Below are 26,160 nucleotides of genomic sequence, written 5' to 3'. Positions count from 1 at the left end.
TTCAACTGAAGGTAAGTTCTTCAGTCTCATATGGACGTAGCAGGTTTACCTCCCAGAAGCATGAGTTTTTCATCCTGCAAGACAGGCAAACTGGCCAGAAGAACACATGCAGTTCACATACAGTTAATATGCAGTTAGGATTAACTGTCCTGTTGGAGCATTAATTTGGTTACCAAGAAGCAGAGTTACTTGGACCTGACAAGACATTAAGCCTAAAATGCATGGGAAGATGGAATGAGATAACATCTAATTTTTAGCTTGAGATGTTTTGGTATTGCACTACTTAAGGTGATCTCTGAAGAGATGGTCTTAAGTAGTGCATATAATGCACTGACAGAGCGTTGTTTCAAATTCATTAGTTGTTTTAACTGGAATAACTTCAGTAGTTCATGTCAGGAGTTTTAACATTTCTGAACTAGCTATGTTTGGGTATTTAAAAACATATAGTTTACTCTGTTTTAGTGACATGATTGTAATATATTACAATTTAGATATAAAGATTTTTAAGCATGTTCATTTTAGTAAAAATTCATAAGATGAATGATGTGAAATGATCTTTGTCATTTCACTTTTATATTTCATGCATAGTAAAGGGCGTATGTTCTTAGTATTTAATTTCAGTTGTAATATATTTAGCTCATTTCTTTTAGCATTTTAAAGTTGAAATTTCAACTCTAAAAAACTTGATTAAGAAAATTTAAATCTGGTATAAAGCTTATTTTTCAAAAATTATATAAAATGATTAAAAATGCCAATATTGATAATGTCAAATGCACATCATAGAGCAGACCATAGGCAGTGGAGTATTAGACCTAAGTTGTTCTAGCACTGAGTGGATCAATGAATCATTTTTGATACCTTTTTTTTTTGACCTTCCAGACTAATTAGTTATGAGATATAAGGCATTTTGATTTACTGCCAGATAAATTGGTACTTCCTCATTGTGTGGAAGGCTCGGTCCAATTTATGTAGGGTTTACTTAGTATGAGACTAACATAATTAAACTATCACACTCTCTAAATTCCATCTTCAAATAAATTTTTAACATTCCTGTTTATTTAAAAAACAGGGAAGCAGTCTTACTGTATGGTAGAACTAGTCGACAGGCAGCATTACAGAAAATGAATGAACTTCAGAAAAGTATTGATGGTTGGGAAGGCAAAGATATTGGCCAGTGTTGTAATGAATTTATAATGGGTGAGTCCTCAATTATGTTAAAATTATTATATTCTTGTTATAATATGCTTACTTTGTGCTCTTCAGTAATATTTTATATTTCATACATGCAGTTTTCTATAATTGAATTTGGAAAGAAATAATATAACATTGTGTCACTATATTGCTATCCAGATCATAGCAGTTTTTGTTTAATGGTATTTTAGGATGCAAACAGGAATAACATTTTAAGTTTATTTCTTTCACGATTAACCCTGGTTGCTTGTAAAGCTTCTGTTTTAATGACAATTCCACCATTTTTACCTCTGTTTTCCTCAGCTTTTCTTTACTTTGGAATGTTGTTCTTTACCCCCCCCCCCCATCACTTGCAGTGCGGATGATGTCCTTCAACAACATGCCAAATACACTGTAGGGACCCAGACTCTCCCACATTCAAGCATGCAACAGTAAAATGGTTTCACAGGACATCTAGTTACTATCTGGAATTGAACCTGATAACAAATCTGGAGGCTTTTCGATCAGCTAATGATAATACCTGCTGCCTCTTACTCTGCCGTTTCATGGCTGGAGTCAAGTATGGCAGTATGCAGAGGGAATTGTCATGGCCACACATAGTCAGGAAATTGGGTTCCTTCTGCATGGACAGCATGTTTGCAAGTTTTTCATCTCATGGTGCATGCTTCTACTCTTTATTTAACACTCCATCCCATTTACAACATAGGACAACTTATTGAAATAAGTTATATACTCTGGATCACAAAAACTCCCATAAAAACAATTAAAAAATATTAAAAAAAGCACACAAAAATCCAACCACTCTCTCAAAGAACAGTCATTAATAATCTTCGCAGAAAAATTCCATATCCACTTCACAAACATTCACTGCCTCAACAATTTAAATTATGTTTATCACCATCTACAATCATCAAAATCTGAATCTATTATTCTTAATGGAACCCCAGCTGTTAACTTCAGCTGGGGTTCTATCCACACCTCAACTGTTCATATTATGTTAACCTTGTTCATCGCAAATGACATACCACGCCAGAGAATATCCCCCCAAGTTTGATTTGCTTTTTTTTGTATTCATTTTATTGTGTCTGCTGTTCCCCAAATTCAAATAACTACTCTGGACTCTTTGAGTACTTATCTCTAAAGTTTGATTTTCTACAATCAGAATATCTTAATAGTGAGATTGTCTTCTTTAGAGGCTTCAGTGTTCACAATTCAGGATGACTTTTCTTCCCCAGTTCCATTGGTCAGGTGGGCAATGATGCTGAGATATTTTGACTCAACAATAACCTAACATGGGTAGTTAATCTTCCAAACCAGAATACAATTATCACCATCTTGCCACACATCCTTGACTACTTCTTCACAAACTCTCCTTTCAAATACACTGTAGATGTCGATTCTCTCCTTGGTAACTCAGACAACCACAACTTGATTCGTGTTTCTTGCTCCTTAGAATATTCCACCCCTAACTATTATCTGTCTCATGTCCATTGATAGTAAGGTGCTAAATGAGATGACCTCTGTGATTTATATTCTTCTGTTACATGGTCTGTTGTTTCAGTTTTCCAGGTACAGACACCTGCTCAGACAGAATAACAGAAAGAATTCTAATCAGATCGTGAAGGCCTTAATTTCCCCCCCCCCCACACACACACACACAAACTCCTAGCCAATATCCTTGGCTCTCCATCAAGTGTTTCCAAGTTAGTCCATGAAAAAATTTAGCATATCTCAAATATCTTGAGACCAAAATTTCTGAATTACTCAGCTTGCAACAACTGCAGAAAAAAATATTCTAAATCAGGTTTTGAAAGGATAAAATGCTACAAACTTGCTTCCTAGTCTGTCTGATGGCAGGTTGAGCCTTCTGTTTCATAACTCTGGCCTTCAGGCTCAACTTCTACCTATCCTTGTCCTCCCCCCCCCCCCCCCTTCCTCCAGTGAAAGAAATCAGAAGAATCATCCTCAATAACTTAGACGTGAGCAGGGCATTTGGTCCTGATGCTACACCAGTGTATGTGATAAAAGCGTATTCACCAGAATTAAGACCTACTCTTCTGTATTGCTTGCTTCTTCTCCAGTCTATTCTACAGCATGGAAACCAGCTTATAATCAGCCAGTTGCAAAGAAAGGTGATAAAAGTCTGCCAACAGTTTACCATTCAATTGCACTCACTTTGGTTCCCACAAAAATTATGGAGAAGGTCATCAACAGCCAACTCTTACACTATCTGAAAGTCCACCAGGTAATTCAGTGTCCAACAGTATGTATTCTGACACTCCCAATCCATGGCTAATCTTGCATTCATTACCCACCTCTGAATTTGAGCCATGGAAAGGTTTGGAGAAACTCACATGGTTGCTCTCAACATTTCTAAGGCATTGGATCAGGTCCCAGCATAGATGACTGCTAAGCAAACTACCATCCTAGTCTGCCTTTAACCTTTTGTAACTGGAATGCCAGCTTCTTCTCTTGTTCTTGCTACATGTCATTGTAGATAGTTTCCTTTCTTCAGATTTCATCAATGCAGGATACCTCAGGGCTTTCTACTTTCACATCTCTCTTCCCCTTCTGTTCATTAATGACTTGTTTTCACTGACTTCAAGATCCTGTACGTAGCTGGCTAATTACAGTACACTCTGCTCTTCCCACTCATTTGACAAACCTTGTTGTGCTTAATCATAACAAGATCTCTATATTATAACAAATGCCTTAAAATCTCATTGTTCTTAGTGGGGTTTGGATAACCACATTCGCTACTAAAACACGATTCTGTATAATTTCTTACAAGAAAGAGCTCATGTTATTTCTTATTTTCACTAACACTGATATCAAAATGTGATCAAATTTCTATACTTGGACTGACCTGGATCTTCAGCCTTTACTGGCACACATGCATCTCAGCCATACTTCTGCAGATGCCAAAAAAAAAACTCCTCAGTCTTTTTCACACAAGACACTACTTTTTTCATGTTATGAAATAATGCTCACATTTGGAGTGGTGCATGCACCCAAAGCCTCAATAGTAATGCTTGATGGTCTTCAGATAACATCTGTCTGCTCTAATTTTTTAATAAAATAAAAAGCCAAAAACAAAAATAAATATTAAAATCGATTAATAAAAATTTATTAACAATTATAATTAAACATCTGGATATCTTTATTTTTAATATGCCATCTATTTATGCTCCTGATTTCTGTCAACAGACAGAGACAGTGAAAATAGGCAGAAACATTGAAAACGTCAACTGCATCCTGAATGGAGGCAGTTGACGTATGGAATAAAAGAGAAATTACTCAAACTAGTTGTATACAAGGCAGTGTTCAAACCAATTTTAAGTTATGGATCTGAGAGCTGGGTTAGAAAGAAAACACATAATCAGCAACTGGAGATTAAAGATATGAGAGTTCTGCAAAAGATTAGGGGAGTGAACAGATGACATCAGTGGCAGTGTCATATTAAAAATGATTATATTAGGTGAGAGTTTATTAGTGTTATCATTCAGGAATGGTTTAGCAGAGCTAATTTCAGGTGATATGGTCACTTAAACAGAATTGAGAGAGAGAGTTAAAGAACAACTGTTGTTCACTACAGATTAACAACTCACTATGCTGCATTACAGTTTAACATAACAGATTAACAATTCATCACAAAAGATCTAGGTGGATGGATATAGAAGAGATGCTTTAGAAGACAGAACTATGAGGTGCAACCCAAATGTTTGGGGGATTTGAAAAGTGCATGCAAACTGGTTGTAAGAGTGAAGTACCCTTCATGAATCAATATGTTAACAGCTGGCATGCTGAGAAGCTGCATTCTTGGGTTATGTGTGTTTTTGTAACATCATGTTTTAGTGGTTAGGTGATTTTGTTCTCCAACTGAAATCGCAAATTTTAAAGAGCAAAGAATTTGTATCAGATTTTGCTTTTATTTAGAGGGAAAAAGAAAAAAAAAAAACTGCCGCAGAAACCTACCAAATGCGTAATGAAGTGTTTGGAAGTCGACAAATTTACCACAGCTGAAAAAAGCATGTGAAGTTCACAGCAATGTCAAAGTCATTTTTTTTTTTTACATCTAATGCATTGTCTACAACCAATTCCTATCTTTCCTTTCCTCCTCCCCCCAATCAGTCAAACTGTCAACAGTAAGTTTTACTGTGAGGTTTCAAAGCATTTGGTACAACCTTCCAGACAAATGGAAGAACGACTTCACCATGACTCTTTGTTCAACATTTCTAGCCTTCCAAAAACATGACAATCATATCCTATTCCCCTATTTCCCTGACCCCCACCCCCTTGTGACTCTTACCTGTTCTCCAGGGTGAAATTCTGGCTGAAAGAGCATCATTTTAACATAGTTGAGGAGATCCAGGCAGAAACGCAGGAGGTTCTCAATACAGTCACACTTGAGGACTTCCAGGGATGCATGGAATCATGGAAAAACTGCTGGGATCACTGTATGTATACATGCCGAAGGAGACTACTTCAAATGAGATAGTGGAAACAAGGAGATAGGCAAGTTTTCATTTATTTATTATTATTTTTTTTTATGGTCAAGTTCCTTGAATGTTTGGGTAATACAGTATCTGATAATATAAGAGTCTTGACATATAACAGATTAATTTGGAGGAAATTTGTTGATAGAAAGTTAGTAATGATGTAAATTTTTCTTGTAATAATGTCATAATATCCTGTAAATCTCCTGAGGATACATGTCAGGAATTTGATACTTTTTCTCAGAACTCTTATATCTGTAGTCTCTAGTCTTTGAATGGCTGTTTTATTTCTGATACAGCTCTTGGATTCATAAGTTAAAACTGGTTTGAACACTTTATGTATAGCAAGTGACTGATTTCTCTCTTATTTCATAGAAATTTTTTCTGACTCCTCACTGAATCTACTTAATCAGCAGTCAAGCTCTGCTAATTCTGTTTATCTTCATATTTAAGTTAATTTATCGTCTTTACTAAAAACTGACTAAACAGCTGAATGGTTTTATTTATTCTGTAGGTTCTCCATTCAGGAAGCAACCTATTTTTTAATGTTCCTACTTATTTTATATGACTACATGCTGATTTTCCTGCCAAATTTCTTACAGCAGTTATTCAACTTACGAATTTTCTAGACTTGGATTTAAGAGTATAACATCATCTTACTATTATAATAACAGAATTAACTCACATAAAATATTCTGTATTTGTAGAATTTTTGCCTGAGTATCACAGGCATCATCAGTACAAGTACAAAGGCTAATTAAACAATAACTGCTATATTCACAAAGCACCACCTAAGTAGCTAAGGTTAAATTCCCTAAATTTATTTAAAAAAAATAATAAATATATATATATTATTATTATTATTTGACACCTCCAGGGAGTACAAAGATTCATCGAGGGAGAGTGTGCCAACAGCATCGAATGATTTGCCTCCTTCCAACTAATAACCACACTCAAAATTACTTAACTGAGCCATTAGTAGAAGAGGCTCTACCAATCAACCAACCTTTATGTGTGTGTGTGTGTGTGTGTGTGTGTGTGTGTGTGTGTGTGTGTGTGTGTGTACAATTACAAGTTAGGAAACATTTGCTAAAGTGAAGTAAAGTAAAGCCATTCCATTAGGAACCGACTTTTGTCTTGTTCCACTGAACTCTATGTCTAGTGTTGATGGCATGCTCTGCAATTCCAGACTGTTCAGATTCAAGGTGCTGAATATATGACTTGTGTTCTTCTAACCTGATCTGAGCAGATCTTCCTGTTTATCTGAAATATGATAACCCACAAGAGCAGGGAATCTGGTAGAGAACTGGATAGCTGAGATGTGGGAGCTTGTCCTTTGGAGATGTGAGGCATGTAGAGATTTTTCTGATGGTTCGAAAGGCCACACAAATATTTAGTGGTTTTAACACTTTAGCTATGCTTTTGCTAACGCCTTGCACATAGGGGATAGGTATGCGTAGTTTCTTCTGTATTTGAAGAGGATGCTGTAGCACGACTATTTAAAGCTTTTTTTATAAAGGAATTCTTATAACCATTGGATATGAAGGAGGAATTAATATATTGCAATTCTTTTGTAATAGTTCTTCTGAAGAACAAAAGAAGTGGGCTTTATAAACCAGTGTTTTTATAGTACTGCCTTTTTTTTTGACTGGGATGGTGATATGATTCAGCACGGATGTACTGGCCTGTATGAGTCTCCTTCCTATAGGAGACTGTGCATTGTAGGTTACCATCTGGTTGGCGAAGTATTAAGAGATCTAGAAAGGTTAACTGCTTATTTACTATTACTTCTAGGGTAATTCTTCTGAGGTGCCCTTCCATATGGCACAAATGTCGTCCACATATAACTTTGGTTCAGATATGTGGATGACAGGAAGATCTGCTCAGATCAGGTTAGAAGAACACAAGTTGTATATTCAGTACCTTGAACCCTAACAGTCTGGAATTGCAGAGCATGCCATCAACACTGAGCTCTATGTCTAGTCTGGAACAAGATAAAAGTCGGTTCCTGATGGAATGGCTTTACAAGAAACATATGAAACGTTACTTCACTCCCTTAACTTAGCTAAACAGATCCAATGGTCTACATCCTTCCTCCTTGTGGGAGATAGTACTCTATAAATCAGCAAATGTTTCCTAACTTGTAATTGTACACACACACACACACACACACACACACACACACACACATATATATATCATCATCATCAAATTCCTGCCATGTACCCTCAAGAGGTGTACAGGATATGATAGTACTACATGAAAAATTTACATCATTACTAACTTCCTATCTATAATTTTCCTCCAAATCAGTCTGTTACTTGTCAAGATTCCAACATTACCAGATCTTATATTTCTATTGTCTAAGGCACTTTGTACAGTGTCAGTCCACCTATATCTTAGTCTTCCTCAGTCTTTTTCTTGCCAACCCGGCAGAGAACACTTGTTTTGCTAATCTTTCCTCTCCCATTCTATTTAAGTGACCATACCACTTGAGATTAGCTCTGCTAAAGCATTCCTGGATGCTGATAAAGTCAAGTTCTTTCCTGATATCCTCGTTAATGCCAATGAGGCAGTCTCTAGTCTTTGGTCAAGTGTTTTACTTCTGACCCCGCTCTCAGATCCATAAGTTAAAACTTGTTTGAACACTGTCTTGTATACAACTAATTTAGTATTCCGACTAATTTCTCTCTTATTCCATATGAATTTATTCAATTGACTTCCTACCATACCAGCTTTGTTGATTCTGTTGTCTATTTCCATATTTAATTTACCATCTTCACTAAAAATCGTGCCTAAGTAGCTGAAATGTTTTACTTGTTCTACAAGTAAAACAATCATCATCATCAAATTCCTGCCATGTACCCTCAAGGAGTGTACAGGATATGATAGTACTACATGAAAAAATTACATCATTACTAACTTCCTATCTACAATTTTCCTCCAAATCAGTCTGTTAGTTGTCAAGACTCCAACATTATCAGATCTTATATTTCTATCGTCTAAGGCACTTTGTACCGTATCAATCCACCTATATATTGGTCTTCCTCTGGGTCGTTTTCCTGCCAACCTTGCAGAGAACACTTGTTTTGCTAATCTTTCCTCTCCCATTCTGTTTAAGTGACCATACCACCTGAGATTAGCTCTGCTAACGCATTCCTGGATGGATATTAGGAAAGAACTTGACAATGTCAAGTTCTTTCCTAATATCCTCGTTTTTAATATGATATTGCCGTTGATGCCATCTGTTCATGCCTCTAATCTTTCTCAGCACTCTCATATCTGCGGTCTCTAGTCTTTGGTCAAGTGTTTTACTTCTGACCCAGCTCTTAGTTCCATAAGTTAAAACTGGTTTGAACACTCGGTACACAATAAATAACGGAAAAAACTCATGTAGAAAGATTATTTATTAGAATAATTTTCGCCTGTGTGTCACAGGTATCTTCAGTACATTAAGCTCAAAATTAAACACTAACTGACAATTCCAAAAAGCGCCACCTAAGTAGCTGGTGTAAGATAACTAAAAATCATCATTTTTAGTTATCTTAGTTATTTTAGTAATCCTTTCGACCGTTTAGAAAAATCTCAACCTTTCTCACTTCTCCTAAGGACAAGCTTCCACATCATAATCATCCAGGTGTCTACCAGATTCCGTGCTCTTGTGGATTATCTTATTTCGGACAAACGGGAAGATCTGCCTCTATTCAGCTAGAAGAACACCAATCTTATATTGAATACTTTAAACCTGAAAAGTCTGGACTTTCTGAACATGCCATCTTCACTAGACACAGAGTTCATTGGAGAAAGACAAGAGTTCTTCACAAAAGTCAGTTTCTCATGGAACGCCTTTATAAAGAAACATGTGAAACTCTACTTCATTCTCCTAACTTAAACAAATCCGACGGCTTACGTCTATCCCCTTTATGGGAGATAGTACTTTACAAATCAGCTAATCTTTCCTAACTTTTTATTGTATTAATTTTTTTTTTTTTTTTTTTTTTTTTTTTTTTTTTTTTTTTTTTTAGGAAAGTTATTGACCTTTTTAGTTATCTTACACCAGCTACTTTGGTGGCGCTTTTTTTGGAATTGTCAGTTACTGTTTAATTTTGAGCTTAATGTACAGAAGATGCCTGTGACACACAGGCGAAAATTATACTAATAAATAATCTTTATACATGAGTTTTTTCTGTTATTTATTACCGATATGTCTACTCACGGTTTACCTCTTTTAAAACTTATGGTTTGAACACTATCTTGTATACAGCTAATTTAGTGTTCCGACTAATTTCTCTCTTATTCCATATGAATTTATTCAATTGACTTCCCACCATACCAGCTTTGCTGATTCTGTTGTCTATTTCCATATTTAATTTACCATCTTTGTTAAAATTCGGCCTAAGAAGCTGAAATGTTTTACTTGTTCCACAGCTTCTCCATTCACAACACAGTTGACATTTTCAATGATTCTGCCTATTTTCATTGTCTTTGTCTTTTTATTGCTGACCTTCATACCATATCTATTACAACAGCAATTCAATTTAGTCAGAGAATCTTGCAGACTTGTAGCGGATTTATTTAGAAGTATAACATCATTTGCATAAAGCAAAGAGCTGACATTAATATCTCCAATTTTGATATCATGTTTAAAACCACTTTCCTTCATAATGTGATCCATATAGATAATGAATAACAGAGGGGATAATGTACATCCTTGTCTCACACCAGATTTAACATTAAACCATCTTTCTGTACCTCCTTCAATTCTAACTGCTGACTTACAACTCAAATAAAGACTAAGTATTGCTTGATATAATGCCCCATTGACACTATATAACTGCAGCATATTGAATAGCGTCTGTCTTGGCACCTTGTCATATGCCTTTTCCAAATCGACAAAACTTAAATACAGATCTTTGTTATATTCCCATGCTGTCTCGACTCTTTGTCGCAAAGTGAAGATCTTATCCTGACAGCCTCTATTTGGCCTGAATCCAGCTTGTTCTTCGCCAGCTTTTCTTCCACAATTTTTCTCAATCGTTTCTCAAGTATACTTGCATAGATCTTGCCTGGAACACTCAGTAGGGAAATACCTCTGTAATTCTCACATTCAGTTTTATTTCCCTTTTTATATATGGGTACTATGAGAACTCTACTCCAATCATCAGGGATTCGTCCCTCTGTCCAGGCTTTCTGAACTATGCAATGCAGCCACTGTAAGACTTTTATACCACCATACTTCAGCATTTCTGGTCGAATATCATCTACTCCTGCTGCCTTTCCACATTTCTAGCCTTTGATGGCTTTTTCTACTTCAAGTATGGATATGTATTCCTCACTGCATGCCTGGTCAGTGCTTTTTACCACTGTGCTGTCATCACTGCTTGTTTCATTTAGCAATTTTTCAAAGTAATTACTCCATACTTCAAGGATATCTTTTTCTCCTGTTTTCATGTTACCTTTATCATCTCTAACTCCTTTTAACAGCACTCTTTCCTCCATTCCTAAGCTTCTTCAACAACCTCCAGAATATTTTGCCACCTTCTTGATATTTATTTTCTATATTCTTGCCAAAGTCCTCTCATGACTTGTTATAATGCCCCATTGATACCATATAACTGTAGCATATTGAACAGCTTCTCTCTTGGCACCTTGTCCTATGCCTTTTCCAGATCGACAAAACTTAAAATATAGATCTTTGTTATATTCCCATGCTTTCTCAACTGTTTGTCATAATGTGAAGATCTGATTCTGACAACCTCTATTTGGCCTAAATCCAGCTTGTTCTTTACCAACTTTTCTTCCACAGTAAGCAAACAGACTAGTAAGTCAAGTTTGCGCCTGCAAGTATTGCAAGTCTAGGTGACCTCACGCGTAGTGCAACTCGTGGTAAAGGTGGTAAGCTCTGATCACTATTCTTAATATTTACATGCCAAGCACATCGAGGACATGGAGGAGATGTATGATGCTATGTATTAAAGGCAAGGGGCCACTACCCAGGCCTGTTTTCAACCTTTATTGAGGTCTCATCAGTGAGAGCCAGGCTAGAAATAACAAGATTTTAGTAATACAGAGCTTATAAGTATTTTACCAGAACAAGTTACCATAAGGTGTTTTAACCTTATTAAATAAAAATCTCAGGATAAGAGATAAATGTAGAAAGTATTTTACCTTGGGTATAATAAATGTTAAAGATACCAAACTATTTTAAACCTGGTTTTAATTCATTTCCCAAAGCAAACAGACAAGTCAAGTTTGCACCTGCAAGTGTAGGTGACCCCACACGTAGTTCAAGTCAGGGAAACTTGTGGTAAAGGTGGTAAGCGCTGATCACTATTCTTAATATTTGTCCTTGTACATCTATCTCTCATCCTGAGATTTTTATTTAATAAGGTTAAAACACCTTATGGTAACTTGTTCTTGTAAAATACTTATATTTTACCAGAACAGGTCTGTATTACTAAAATCTTGGTATTTTTAGCCTGGCTCCCACTGATGGGACCTGAATAAAGGTTGAAACCGATCTGGGTAGTAGCACTTGCCTTTAATACATAGCATCATACATCTCCTTCAGGAGATGTGCTTTGCATTAAGGGTAAATATTGAGAATAGTGATCAGAGCTTACCACCTTTACCACGAGTAGCCCTGACTTGCACTACGTGTGGGGGTCACCTAGACTTGCAATACTTGCAGGCACAAACTTGACTTACTTGTCTGTTTGCTTACTTCAGAAATGGAGTAAAACCAGGTTTAAAATCGCTTGGTATCTTTAACATTTATTATACCAAAGGTAAAATACCTTCTACAGCTATCTCTCATCCTGAGATTTTTATTGTTGGGGGGGGGGGGGTGCCGTAGGTGCCAGGGTGGCAGAGTCCCCCAGTGTGTGTGTGTGTGTGTGTGTGTGTGTGTGTGTGTGTGTGTGTGTGTGTGTATATATATATATATATATATATATATGTATGTATGTATATATATATATATGTTTTTTTTTTAAAATAAATTTAAGGTAATTTAACCTTAGCTACTTAGGTGGCGCTTTGTGAATATAGCAGTTATTATGTAATTAGCCTTTGTACTTGTAGTGATGATGCCTGTGATACTCGGGCAAAAATTCTACGAATAAAGAATATTTTATGCGAGTTAATTCCATTATTATAATAGTAAGTAATATGTCTACTCATGGTATTTCCTTACTGAAACTTATAACATCATCTGTATAAAGTAAAGAGCTCAGGTTAACATTTTCAATTTTGTTATCAAGCCTAATGATCCATATGATCCATATAGGTGATGAAAAAGAGATGAAATAGTGTGCCTCCTTGTCCCACACCTGATTTTTCATCTGACCATCTTCCTGTACTTTCAATTCTAACTGCTGATTTACAACTTAAATGTCAACTTCATATTGCCTGATATAATGATCCACTTATATCATATAATTGTAGCATTTTGAACATATTTTCTCTTGGCACCTTGTCATATGCCTTTTCCATAAAACCCAAATACAGATCCTTATTATAATTCATTCCCATGATTTTTCAGCTGTTAATTATGAAGTAAAATCTTATCCTGATGATATCTGTTTGGCCTGAATTCACTTTTTTCTTTGAGATTCCCTTCCCAATTTTTTTAGCCTGTTCTAAAATGTGCACCCATCAACTTACCTGGAACATCCAGTAGGGAAATTTCTCTAGAATTCAATTAATGACTATGCTGTGACTCCTCGATTATTCACTGCAACAATTATTAGACTTTTAATACATCTGTCTTCAAGTATTTTTGGTTGGCTATCACTACTCTAGCATATCAGGAGGCAAAGAGGAAGTATACTGCAGTGACATCCAGTGGAAAATCCTCTTATTTATGCTGGGAAGGTAATGGGGGGGGGGTATGTTATGAGATATTAACATGCATGACATATCACCCTCTTACACCATCCCTGAATGGTATGATTTAGTCAGAATCTCAATAGGATAGATGAGAGAAAAAAAGAAAAATGCCGGAAATTATTACTTACATCAAAACCTGCTGGGTTAAAAAAATAATGGACTGTGCACCCTGGCAAATAAACGATATTCTTTTAGGTCTGCTAACAGATGGAATGAATGCCTCTGCTCCCCCAGAGGAAGAATTAAATCAAAGGTACTTAGTGTCCTGACCGAAGTAAAAATTTGATATCTTGAATATTTTTCTGAGAATGAAGAGGTGAATACTAGCTGTCCACCCCCCCCCCCCCAAAAAAAAGTCAAAATCCAAGACATAAATTGAATCTCCACAAAACCAGAAGCCAGATACATAGAGCTCATCGAACCATGCTTATACACATTGTGTGTGTCAGCATTCACCACACTTTCAGGCAATTCATTTCATGCAGCGAATACTCTCCATGAAAAGAACCTGCTCCTTGTTCTATCTCCCTTTCCCACTCTGTGAAAAATTTCTTCCACATTAACCTGACCAATTTATGTGTCTTAATCCCTCCCCCTTCCATCTATTCATGAGACTCTGCAAATTGCATTCCATCAATCTGTTTTTATGCCCCCATTCTAAAGATCAGATACTACCTTAGTCGGTCTTCTCAGGACCCCATGAAAGCTAGATGACAGAATCTGCACACAATAGTCCATTTGAGTTCTCCTTCAAAATTTCTCCACTTACTGTATACTTTGCATCCCATCCTTGTCTGCCAAATTTCAGAACAAGACACTTTGTAATACTGAATTAACACCTCTACTCACTTGCCACCCATACAATTTATTCAAGACCTCTTGTAAGGTCACAACATCTGCTTAACTAATTCTTCCAGTTTTGCATCATGTACAAAAAAGCTGCATATTTCAATTAAATATTGTTAATATAAAATTAAGAAACAATGGCCTCAATTGACTTTCATCTTTTGGGATGCTGTGCTGTGCTGCCATAACTTGCTGATGTCTATCTGAAAGCTGTTCACCTATCTAATTTTAATTAGTCCAATATTGAATCTGTCTGATCCTGTTCATTTCAATTTAGTTAACTACTTGTGTTGCTGCTATTAAAAACTTTGTTAAATTTAAATATACTGTATATACTCTCCCTTGTTCTATGCATTCGTCCTCTTGTAGTATGTAAATTCATTGGTAAAACATGACTTCCCTTTAAGAAGCCCATTTTAACACACAGAATAATGCATATTAATGCACTTCTATATCCTAGCTCTTATCAATAACCCTAACAATCTGCTCAGCCATAATAAGTCCCAAAAAACTCTTTTGGAAATTGTACTTTTTCAAGTCTTTATTATTTCAATATTAAACAGGCATGCCATAACTCCAGTAACTCCCTGGAACATTCCTGTAAGACATGCAGTGATATGCATGTCTTAAACCATGCATATCACTACATGTCTTGGAATCGACAACATGTACATACCTTTCTGCAGACATGCACAAGGGGATGTACATGTTGTCGATTCTTGTTGCTGCTAAAATGGACTCCTTGGAGGTATCATGTAATGATAATAATAATTTCACTGGTGACTCATGAGGCATGAATAGGCTTAACAATCTTGCGTTAACTAGTAACACTTCTGCCACAAACACACTTTACTCAGATCCAAAATTCAGAATTAGGTATAGTATTATTCCAGTGGTAACAGATGCTAAGTTCTTGGGAAAATATCACCTTTCACAAAGAGCTTGCATTCCTAAAACATGTTCATCAATTTGAAAGTACAAGACAGCATTTGAATCTCCTTCATTCTCGCTGAGTGAGATGCAGATTAATCTTCCTTGCTTCATCTTATCGTGCACTTGTTTGATAAAAACTGGATTATGGGTCTTACATCTACAGTTCTGCAAAAGAGAATAGCCTGAGATGGTTGGATTTTATCTGTCATTAGAGTATACAAATAGCTACTTATATATTTTGACATCATCCCCATTCAAAGTCTTTGTCAAAGCAAATAAATTTGCTCTGTCACTTTGATGGTAAAAAATTTTCTCTTAATTGTGCCCTAAAAATAGTCTTTTCCAAAACAGTCTACTTGGACTAGTATTTTTTCTCTACAATGGGAAGCTGAATATTAGACACATTAGACTACCATTCATTCCTTTGGTATGCATGTGAAAGAGATCATGCAATCTATTGGGTGTAATGTTGACAACATTATCTGCACTGAATATAACAGCATTCCTCCATGACTGATTTGCAGTCCATCATGAAACCTCACTGTAACAACTAAGGAAGTTCTGGGTGAGAGTGCTAGCACTTCACTTGAGAAAGGAATGAAATTTTTACTAATCCGGCTGAGCCATATACACTTAGGTAGATTTTTGTCAGACTTGGACAAATTATTATTATTATGTGACACCTCCAAGGAGTCTGAAGGCTCATCAAGAGAGGGCACCTACTCTACATCTCCACCACTCAATCCATCAACTACAACAAACCACATCATCTACATCAATGCCATCAACCCCCCCCCCCCCAACAATATGGGATTAGAAAAATCCTTCCAAATTGCATGAAGTTTTTACAAAGAATTAATTTATACAAACATATTTGATCATAATTGCTATCTATGTGTAGATATGGCACTGCTTAAGCAGTGCCATATCTACATTTAAATTTCATCAATCTACAATTAAATTTCATCAAAATTTCTTTTTTGAATATAATATATTATTTACTAATTTTTTCATCTATTATTATTCATTATTACCTTGGGTACTGCTATAACCTTTGGAATGGTGCAGTATGACGTTTGCTGTCCTTATGCCTATAAATCACTAAACAACCAAGTACTTAGCTTCATGTACTGAAGCTAACTCTCACAGTTTTATTAGTTGCTTGTATTATGATAGCACTCCTTTTGCTATCCATAAGATATCCACCAATGCATTCTTTGAAGAGAAGTGATTAGAACTTCCTCTTTAATACAAGAAATTTCTAGAACCAGATTCTGTGCCTTTGAGTGCATGTGTATTTAATCATTTGCATTATTTTGCTCACATGAAGTGTTCTCATTTTGCATTATATATAATAAAAAAAAAATCAGATACCAAATTTAAACTATTAAATTTCATTTAATAGTTTAAATTTGGCTGATTCATTATATATTGAGCAATAATTCTTGTAGATAAGTTTATAAGTTGGTTATACATAGCTTTTAATTTTTCAAGAAATTTCAACATATACTAGAATATTAATTATATAAAAAAAACTTTAATATCTTCCAATATTTTAAGATCGCCATTTGCTGGCAATCTTAAAATGGATGTTTCCCAAGTTTGGGGCGGTCTGAAAGACTATTCATCGAATCTATCTCAGCTCTGAAAACCTTTCCAAATCTCAAAAAATTTGGGTGCACAAGACTACCCCAAATTTGGGAAACGTGCATTTTAAAATCGTCAACCCAACAGCCATGACAACCCAATTTAGGCTACTAGAGGGCACCATTTAGGACTCTAGGCCTGACTTCATTTGCCTTTATTCAGTCTTGTTTGTTTAGTGTTAGTGCCTGCATTCACATATAATTGTTTTTTTTTTGTGGTCTCTGATGATGATAATGTAACCAGGGGCAAAGATGTGCTAGGTGTGCTGTGCACACCTGCAGGATAGCAATCACTGATATTATATTTTATAATTTATTTCTGTTAAATACTGTCCTATTTGTTTCCTAGCTTCGTGTGATTCTTAAAATTAAACACAATATATTGATGCTCAAGAAGAGGATACTTTTAGTTGTGTAAACATTGCCTCACATTCTGTTAATAGCCCAGGTGTGCGGTTACAAACACTGACACCTTTGAGCCCTTTAAACAGACGTTCAGATGCTGCAGCATGTCAAATTCTTAGCATTCCAATGGTTTTAAACAGCCCAGAAGGTGAGGCAGGATGTATGTGTGTGCGCTGAGACAGTAGCACCCAGAAGTCATTAGTGGCTGTGTTTGATTATTGTGTGAAGCAATCCAATTGAACATTGTCATTTGTCACAAGTTGCAGTTTTTGTTTTCTAAGTTTCATTTGTTTTGCATGCATAAAGTGTAAACTGATGTGTTTAGAATTTATTATTATTATTATTATTAGACACCTCCAGGTAGTCCAAAGACTCATCGAGGGAGGGCACTTGCTCTATAACTCTGTCTCCACCACTGAGCGCAACGCCGACCACCACCACTAGAATTTTCAAATACAATCACAATCATCCATGCCCACGGCGGGATTCGAGCCCACAGCCTTTAGGCTGGAGAGCGGATATGCTAACCACTCGGCCAACCAGGCTGGCCACCGTTTAGGACACCAATATACAGGAAGTTTTTAATATATAATTTTCTATAAATAATTTATAACTTTTTTGCCTCTATTTACAATGGGAAACAGTGTTGATGATCTACTGAATGTCCTGTTTTCTGCCAGAACTTTTGCTGATTGTATGGTTATAGTTGAATGGGGTTGGATTTATGTATAATAAGTAAGTAAAATGAGTTATTTCAGCCTATCTTTAATTCAATCCAGAAAAATAATTTCCCAAGTGATTACTTTTCTGATTTCTGTGCATATTATATGGATGTATTTAAAAATCATACCAAAATTCAAATTATCCATGTCTCACTCTAGTATTTGCCAGTGATAAGGTGTGCTAACCTAACCTAACCTGACCTAATCTCACCACAAAGCATAAACCCTTTGTGCTTCTCACATAAACGGTGCATGTGAAGCATAGCTATTGTTCATTTGATCTTTATGCTTTCCATGTTTAAAATTATACTTAACTAATTAATAAATTAAAGTATTCAAAGTTATTTTACAATTAATTTAATCAGACCAAGATTGAGCATTTATGCACTATGCACTCTTAAAACTTTCATATGTCAATAAAAATGCAGTCATACGGTCAAATTGATGCGAATTTTAGCAGTAGTTGCATAGACCACATACCCAATTTAAATGGGAACACAATGCCATTGAATGGAGCATTGCCTAAATATATGAAGGTATTACAAGTTTTTTTTATAATTAATATTCTAGCATACGTTCTTGTCATATCACGAAGAATTAAAAGCTACATTGAGTGATAGTTGTAATAATTTTCACTATGGGTTTAATGTTGGTTCAAAAAAAAAAAAAAAAAAAAAAAAAAAAACTTGAATACTGGTAATTATTGGTAGAAGTGAATTTATGGAAAATTATCTTCCAGCAATAAAATTACCATCTGTTAATATTCCAAAAGTCATTGTATTTCAGGAAAATGTTGTATTGGGAATCTTGGTAGCTTTAATTTTTAAATAATTTGGAACTACTTATTAATTCTCACAGTATATGTTTGTTAAAATGTGGTAGCCCTTTTACTTTCTTACAGCTAATAAATAACCATTTACCAGATAATGTAATCCTATGTTAATTAGACACAAGGATACTTATTTTACACTTAACAGGAAAGATGTAATCATGACTGCTACTCACATATGTACTATTCTAAACTTATTAAATGAAAATAATCGTTAAATGCATTGCTAATGAACAAAAGTATTGATACAGAACAAAATATTCTAAAAATTAAAGATACCAAGAAATTATATATTTGGTTTAATCCTTTATCCAAGTTTAAGCAAACAAAGTTTGCACCTGAAGTATTTTCAGGACTGAGGCAACTTGTGGCAAAGGTGGTATGACTTCACATCCTTTGCCTTAGTATCCCATAATGCAAAACACATCTCCTTGCAGACATGTATAATGCTATAAATTATGGGAAGGGTTACTACCCAGACCGGTTTTGACCTTTATTGAGGTCTCATCAGTGGGAGCCAGACCCAGAGGTGATACAAGGTTGAAGTAATGCAGAAGTCATATTTTCATCTATAAATTGCCAAAAGGTGTCACACCTTACTATTATAATACTCTGGATTAGAGATAGATAGTTTATTGAAAGTTTTTCCATTTGCTTATACTATAAATTAAAGATATCAAGAAATTATATGCTCTCTAATCCAGAGTATTATAGTAATAAGGTGTGACACCTTTTGGCAACTAGTAGATGAAAAGATGACTTCTGCATTACTTCAACCTTGGTATTATCACCTCTGGATCTGGCTTCCACTGATGAGACCTCAATGAAGGTTGAAACCGGTCTGGGTAGTAACCCTTCTCATAATGCATAGCATTATACATGTCTTCAAGGAGATGTGCTTTGCATTATGGGATACTAAGGCAAGTGATGTGAAGTCAATACTACCTTTTTCCACAAGTTGCCCCAGTCCTGAAAATACTTTGGGCACAAACTTTGTTTGCTTACACTTGGATAAAGGACTTTTTTAGCAACAAATTATTCTCATCTGAAAGAAAGAAATGCCAGAGGCTTTTTTTTTTTTTTTTTTTTTTTATTTATAGATGGTGTTCTAGGAAAAATAGGTTCTGGAGGGCGAAGATTGACTGAAAGACACGTATTTCTTTTTGATGGCTTGATGATACTCTGCAAGCCAAACAATAAGAGATCCAGTGTTACAGGACCAGTAGGAGAATATCGCTTAAAGGAACGTTACTTCTTAAGAAAAATAGAAATAATTGATAAAGAAGATAGTGAGGGTAAGTGTGAGAATATGTTATCTAAGTTTCTTAATAAAAATTGGAAAAGCCATTATTTCATTAATCAATAAGAAATTTGTATTGGTAATTAAAGTAATCCTTTGGATTTTAATATAATAAGTACTTTTAAATTTTAAGTAACAGCTATCACAAAATTTTGATATCCTCATTATTCTGTTTGATACATTATACTTTGAGCTATTGTATTTTAAAAGATGTCAATAAGTTTAGAGAAAACCACCACCAAAAATGTCTAATTTATGCTGAATCATTAAGTTCTTTACAAGCTCTCTCTCCCCTCCTGTATGCGATCTTCATATCCAGTACTTTATGGTGCTCTGTAGCTGTTGTATAAACTGATGAGCCTTAATTTTGATGTTGAGTTCTGGATTCTCAGCGACATTGAAATCAAGGCTAGACTGCAGATGCAGCTGCCAGGTCAGCTCATATTTTTTCCACATACTGCTTGTTAGTCCTGTAGACAGGCTATAAGGTCAATGCTAATTAAATAATGGCAGTCATCATGGAGCAATAAAGTGGTTCGAAAGAACTTTTTCAAGCCACTTTATTTCTCCAGTTATTTTAGTACAAAATTCTTCCATGAGGTTGAGAGCTATTGAATTGTTGGTGAAAGAAAATTACTTGAGCTGAATATTATGGACTTTTTTTGTTTACAACCACAAAAGGTTGTAAACCTGAGAATGTTTTGCATATTTTATCTATTTATTTATTCATTTTGTATTTTTTTAATATTACATTATTTGTACCAAGTCATTAAGTTGTTACAAATACCCAAGCATCAGCATACAATAGTTTGTGATTACAAACTTGTTTGCTCATGCTATGTGTATATGGAAGCAAATGACATCAGATTTCCATAGTCATGAAGATGCTTCATGAAAAAACATTTGTTTGCTTATGCTTGGTTAAAGGATACATAAGAATATAAGATGTTGTCTGTAATAATTCACATTGTAATTAAGTGGGCAAAAAAAAAGCTGTTCATGGCTGTCTAATCCAGAGTATTTTATTGTGATGCACTTTTTTTTTTTTTTTTTAATTTTTTTATATGGTTCTAAAATATGACTTTGGTATATCCTGTACCGTGGTAACCAAGAACCAAATACCTTGGAATATAGTGTGATAAAAAAAAAACTCTGATTTGAATCTCACATATCCTATGTTACTCAAAGGCTAATGAAGCAATTGCTGAACTTTACCAACTAATCAAGAGACATAGCTGAGTTCAGTCATCAGGCCAATACTGACATTAGGCTCATCAGTCTGGAGTTACACATCATCCTACAATATCAAGAAGCTTCAAACTGTCCAGAATAAATGCTTACATATCATACCATGGTAACCAAGAACCAAATACCTTGGAATATAGTGTGATAAAAAAAACTCTGATTTGAATCTCACATATCCTATGTTACTCAAAGGTTAATGAAGCAATTGCTGAACTTTACCAACTAATCAAGAGACGTAGCTGAGTTCAGTCATCAGGCCAATACTGACATTAGGCTCATCAGCCTGGAGTTACACATCATCCTACAATATCAAGAAGCTTCAAACTGTCCAGAATAAATGCTTACATATAACTTTGATGCTCCTTGGTTCATCAGAAATTTGCAACTTTGAAAGGCTGACATTCTTGATACTCGCACATTCTTATATCATATTGCTTTCAACTATTTTTTATAAGCAGATATCTAATCAATTAATACAACTCACAGTTTAATGAATGTCACTTTTTGTAAAATATAAATGTCTCTGTCAGTCTTCTGTCATCATATCTTACTGTGTCAATTCACAAAGATCTTGGTCTTCCTCTTGATCTTTTTCCTGTCATCCTGTAAAAAAAAAAACTTGTTTTGCTAACCTTTCCTTTTTTGAAGTGACCACATCACTTCATAAATAATAGCTCTGCTCATACATTCCTCAATGTTAACAATGTCAAGTTCTTTCTTAATATCCTCATTTTAAATGTGATGCTGCTGTTGATGCCATCTGTTCACTCCTTTTTCAGACCTTTCATATCGGTGGTCTCCAGTCTTTGATCAAGTGTTTTATTTCTAACCCAGATCTTAGATCCATATATTAAATTGGTTTCAACACTGTCTTGTATATAGCTAGTTTAGTGTTTTGAGCAGTATCTCTTTTATTCCACATAAATTTATTCATATGGTTCCCCACCTTACTAGCTTTGCTTATTGTGTTTATTTCCATGTTTAATTTGTCATCTTCACCAAAAACTGTGCCTAAAAAGGTCAAATATTTTACTTGTTCTATATGTTTTCCATTGAGAATGCAACTAATGTTTTCTGTTTTTCTGCCTATTTTCCTGATTGGTCTTTTAATTGCCAGTTGTCCTGCCAAATTTGTTGACTGAAATTCCAAATTGGACTTGTTTAGGAGTACAAATTGTCTGCATAAAGCAAAGAGTTAAGTTTAATATCTTTCCATTCTAATGTCAGGTTTAATGCCACTTCCCTTTATAATGTGATCCATATAGATGATGAATAAGAGTGGAGATCATGTGCATCCTTGTCTTATACCTGATTTAACATCAAACCATCTTCCTATATTTCCTTCAATTCTGACTGCTGATTTCATCTTAAATATAGACTATGTTGCTCTGTATGATCTTCCATTTACCCCATGTACTTGTTAATTGGAGTGTTTTGAAAAACTTTTCTTTGGACACCTTTTCAAATGCCTTTTCCATATCTAAAAACAAGTACAGATTATTGTTACATTCCCACAGTTTTTCATCTATTTGTTGTAAAATGAAAATCTGATCTTCACAACCTCTATTTGACATGAACCCAGTTTGTCCTCCTCCATATTTCTCTTCCACAACTTTTCTCAGCATCTTCTCAGATATACTTGCATAAATCTTACTCACCTAGTAGAGAATTTCCTGTGTAATTTTCTGAACTATTATTTTAAATGTGTGATATTTTAAAATTCAGTTTCAAAATCGAAACATTTCAATTTAACAACTGCTGTTCACAAGAGTAGACTGATAGAATAACTGTATATTGATATTTTGCAAGAAAAAAAAAGTGTATATTCAAATTATATTTACTTCAATAAATGTTATTTGATAGCATCATTTTTCAGTAAAAAAAAAATTAAAAAACTGTAGTCTTGGATTATTGTTTTCAGACAGGCTTATGAAAATAGCACTGACATAATTGCAGCTTTCTTTTGTAGTAAAATGAAGGGACCAAAATAAAATTTCTTCGGTTGTACTAATTTGAAAAATAAAATTGCATATGTTTCCTTTGATAAATTTATTGCAAGGATTAATCTTATGTAACATTTCTGAAGCAGACATAATTTAACTATTTTTGCCTCTTGTACATACTTTCAAGGTGAGATTTCTTTTTATATTTGCTGTGAACAAAATAAAGTATAGTAAAAAATTCTGATAGATTTCTGATATGGTAAATTCTGAATAAAACATTTTACTTATGTCATGTGATTTCAATGGTTATATCTCTGTTGCAGTCAATCATTAATGGCATTACTATTTAGGGATTAAAAACCTTATATGACAGGTGAATGATGAAAGAAAACTTCTGGTGTACTTTGCCTTGAAAATTCATAAACTAGTTGGTATATGTGATCTCATTTGGCTTGGGTGGTGGTTAAATAAAGATTGATCATTCATTTTCTCTTGCTCTCTGTTGTGAACAAAATATAGTAAAAAATTTAAATTCTGATAGGCATATTTAAATTTCTGATATGGTAAATTCTGAATAAAACATTTTACTTTGTCATGCGATTTTAATGGTTCTCTCTCTATCTTTCTCTCTCTCTTGTGTGTGTGTGTGTGTGTGTGAGAGAGAGAGGGAGATCTTTCAATTATCTGATTGCAGTGGTTAAAATATAATATCAAATCAATCCCAGCAATAAATTCATCAGAAGTGTTATTTTTTCAAATTAGTACAATAGAAGAAATTATGTTCATGCAACTTTCATGAGCCTGCTTTGAATATAATCTTAATTAAAAAAATTATATCCAACATTTATTGAAATAAATGTAATTTGAACATATTTTTTTTCCTCTTTACTTAAAAATTCCAGCATATAGATGTACTGGCATTGTGCGTATGTGTACAACATTTGTTGTTAAATTGCATTATTTGCTTTGCTTTTGAGAGTGAATTTTAATATTAAAATTTTGCAATAATGGGCATAGATAATTTTGATTGTCTTTTTGTGGGAAATGGAACACTTCATTGCCTTCTGCGAAACCATTGCTCTGCTTATTAAGAGGCCTGAAGTAGCTTGACAGTTTTTTTGTTTGGTTTCTAGTGAAGGGTTTCAAGATTTTGTAAGAAATAAATTAAAAAAATATATATATTAAAAAAATATATAACATTAATAAGATAAAAAAAAAATGTTATCCTGTCCACAGTATTAATGTTCTTAAAGTTTACAGTCTTTCATTGGTGGGAGCCACACACACACACACACACACACACACACACACACACACACTGTACCGTCAACAGGGTATAGCATAGAGGCAGCCTACCTCACTGCCCCACTTAATAAGGGTGCTCATTCAGCCATATTGCAGTAGGTGCCATATTATAGCAACAAGATATTTTACAAATATACAGCATTTAGTTTAGTTTTCATTCTTATTATATTTTAATAATAAAAAATTTATAGTCATACATACTAAAGCTAACCATTTTAGATCCCACTTATTAGATCAGTGTTTCTCAAAGTGTGGTACGCATACTCCCTGAGGTACGTGAGGCACTAGCGCATCACTGAAATAAATGTATTAGTCTTAAGGGAGATTATATTGAAAAATAAAAATAATTTTGAAATTATAAATTTGTTTTTTCATTGTTAGGATGAGAACTTTTCAGACCACCCTTGTATGATTCTGAGAAAAATTAGGGGCTAGAACAGATGGCAGCAATGGCAGAGTCATACTAAAAATGAAGAATTTAGGAAGGAACTTCATGTTTGTTTGCATTCAAGAATGTGTTAGGGGAACTAATCTAAGGTGGTATGACCACTTAAACAGAATGAGAGAAGAAGGGTTAGCATCCTTTCCTACCATTTTCGCATTAAACACTCAATGGAGGACCAAGTTCTTGGTGGATTGATTCAGTCAGAAGTGCCATAGAACAAAACATTAGATATAAAAATATTGGAATTCTGACAAGCAATAGACTAATTTGGAGCAAAAAGGATAGGAGTTTAATAATAATGTAAACTTGATCGTGTAGTATTGTCATAATATTCTGAACACCTCTTTAGGGTTGCTGTCAGCCTGTAGAATACCACTCTGGGCAAAGGCCTCCCCCATATTATTCCATTCAGCTCTATTTTGGGCTGTTCTCAATCACTTATTCAAAGTCCTCTTTAGGGTATATATATATCAGGAAATTGATGATGAAATATCATAAGCTTATGTTTATGATATATTTTATCCGTAGGCTATTTGGGCAGTTAAAGGAAAATGGAAGAGGGGGATGAAAATGTACAATTCTTGCATTAGTATTTCAAAATTTATTATTATTATTATTATTATTATTTCGGGCTACTCCAGGGAGTCCTTAAACTCATCGAGGGAGGCCCTAAACATCATGTCCACACAACTATTCGACATTCTCACAGTATCTATCATACCTTGCCTTAAAATCGCTCACTGTCATAGCACCCACAACAGATTCTGGCAGCTTATTCCACTCATTTACCACTCTAAAAGTAAAAAACCCAGCTCTAACACCCCTGCTAACCACACTCTTGCCCAGTTTCCATAGGTATCCCCTAGTTCTCCCACCACCAGTCCTGATCTCAAAAATATCCTCTGAATTAATCCTATAGAATCCTTTTAGCAATTTGAATGTCTCAATCATATCTCCCCTTTTC

General features: G+C 34.8%; 1 protein-coding gene across 1 annotated transcript in view; it reads left to right on the top strand.

Annotated features, from left to right (window-relative positions):
- The window catches only part of Sos (Son of sevenless guanine nucleotide exchange factor), a 429,646-nt gene that overhangs the window by 213,568 nt on the left and 189,918 nt on the right, over positions 1–26,160 (top strand). Inside the window, exons 10-11 of the mRNA XM_090399787.1 lie at positions 1,070–1,197; positions 20,059–20,253. Of these exons, the coding sequence (XP_090255913.1) occupies positions 1,070–1,197; positions 20,059–20,253 (323 nt within the window). The remainder of the gene's footprint in view (positions 1–1,069; positions 1,198–20,058; positions 20,254–26,160) is intronic.

Source organism: Typopeltis vanoorti, chromosome 10 (assembly GCF_054136105.1).
Source record: "Typopeltis vanoorti isolate ZY-2024b chromosome 10, IOZ_Tvanoo_1.0, whole genome shotgun sequence".
NCBI lineage: Eukaryota > Metazoa > Arthropoda > Arachnida > Uropygi > Thelyphonidae > Typopeltis > Typopeltis vanoorti.
The sequence above is the reverse complement of the archived record's forward strand: the minus strand, read 5'-3'. Positions and strand labels throughout refer to the sequence as shown.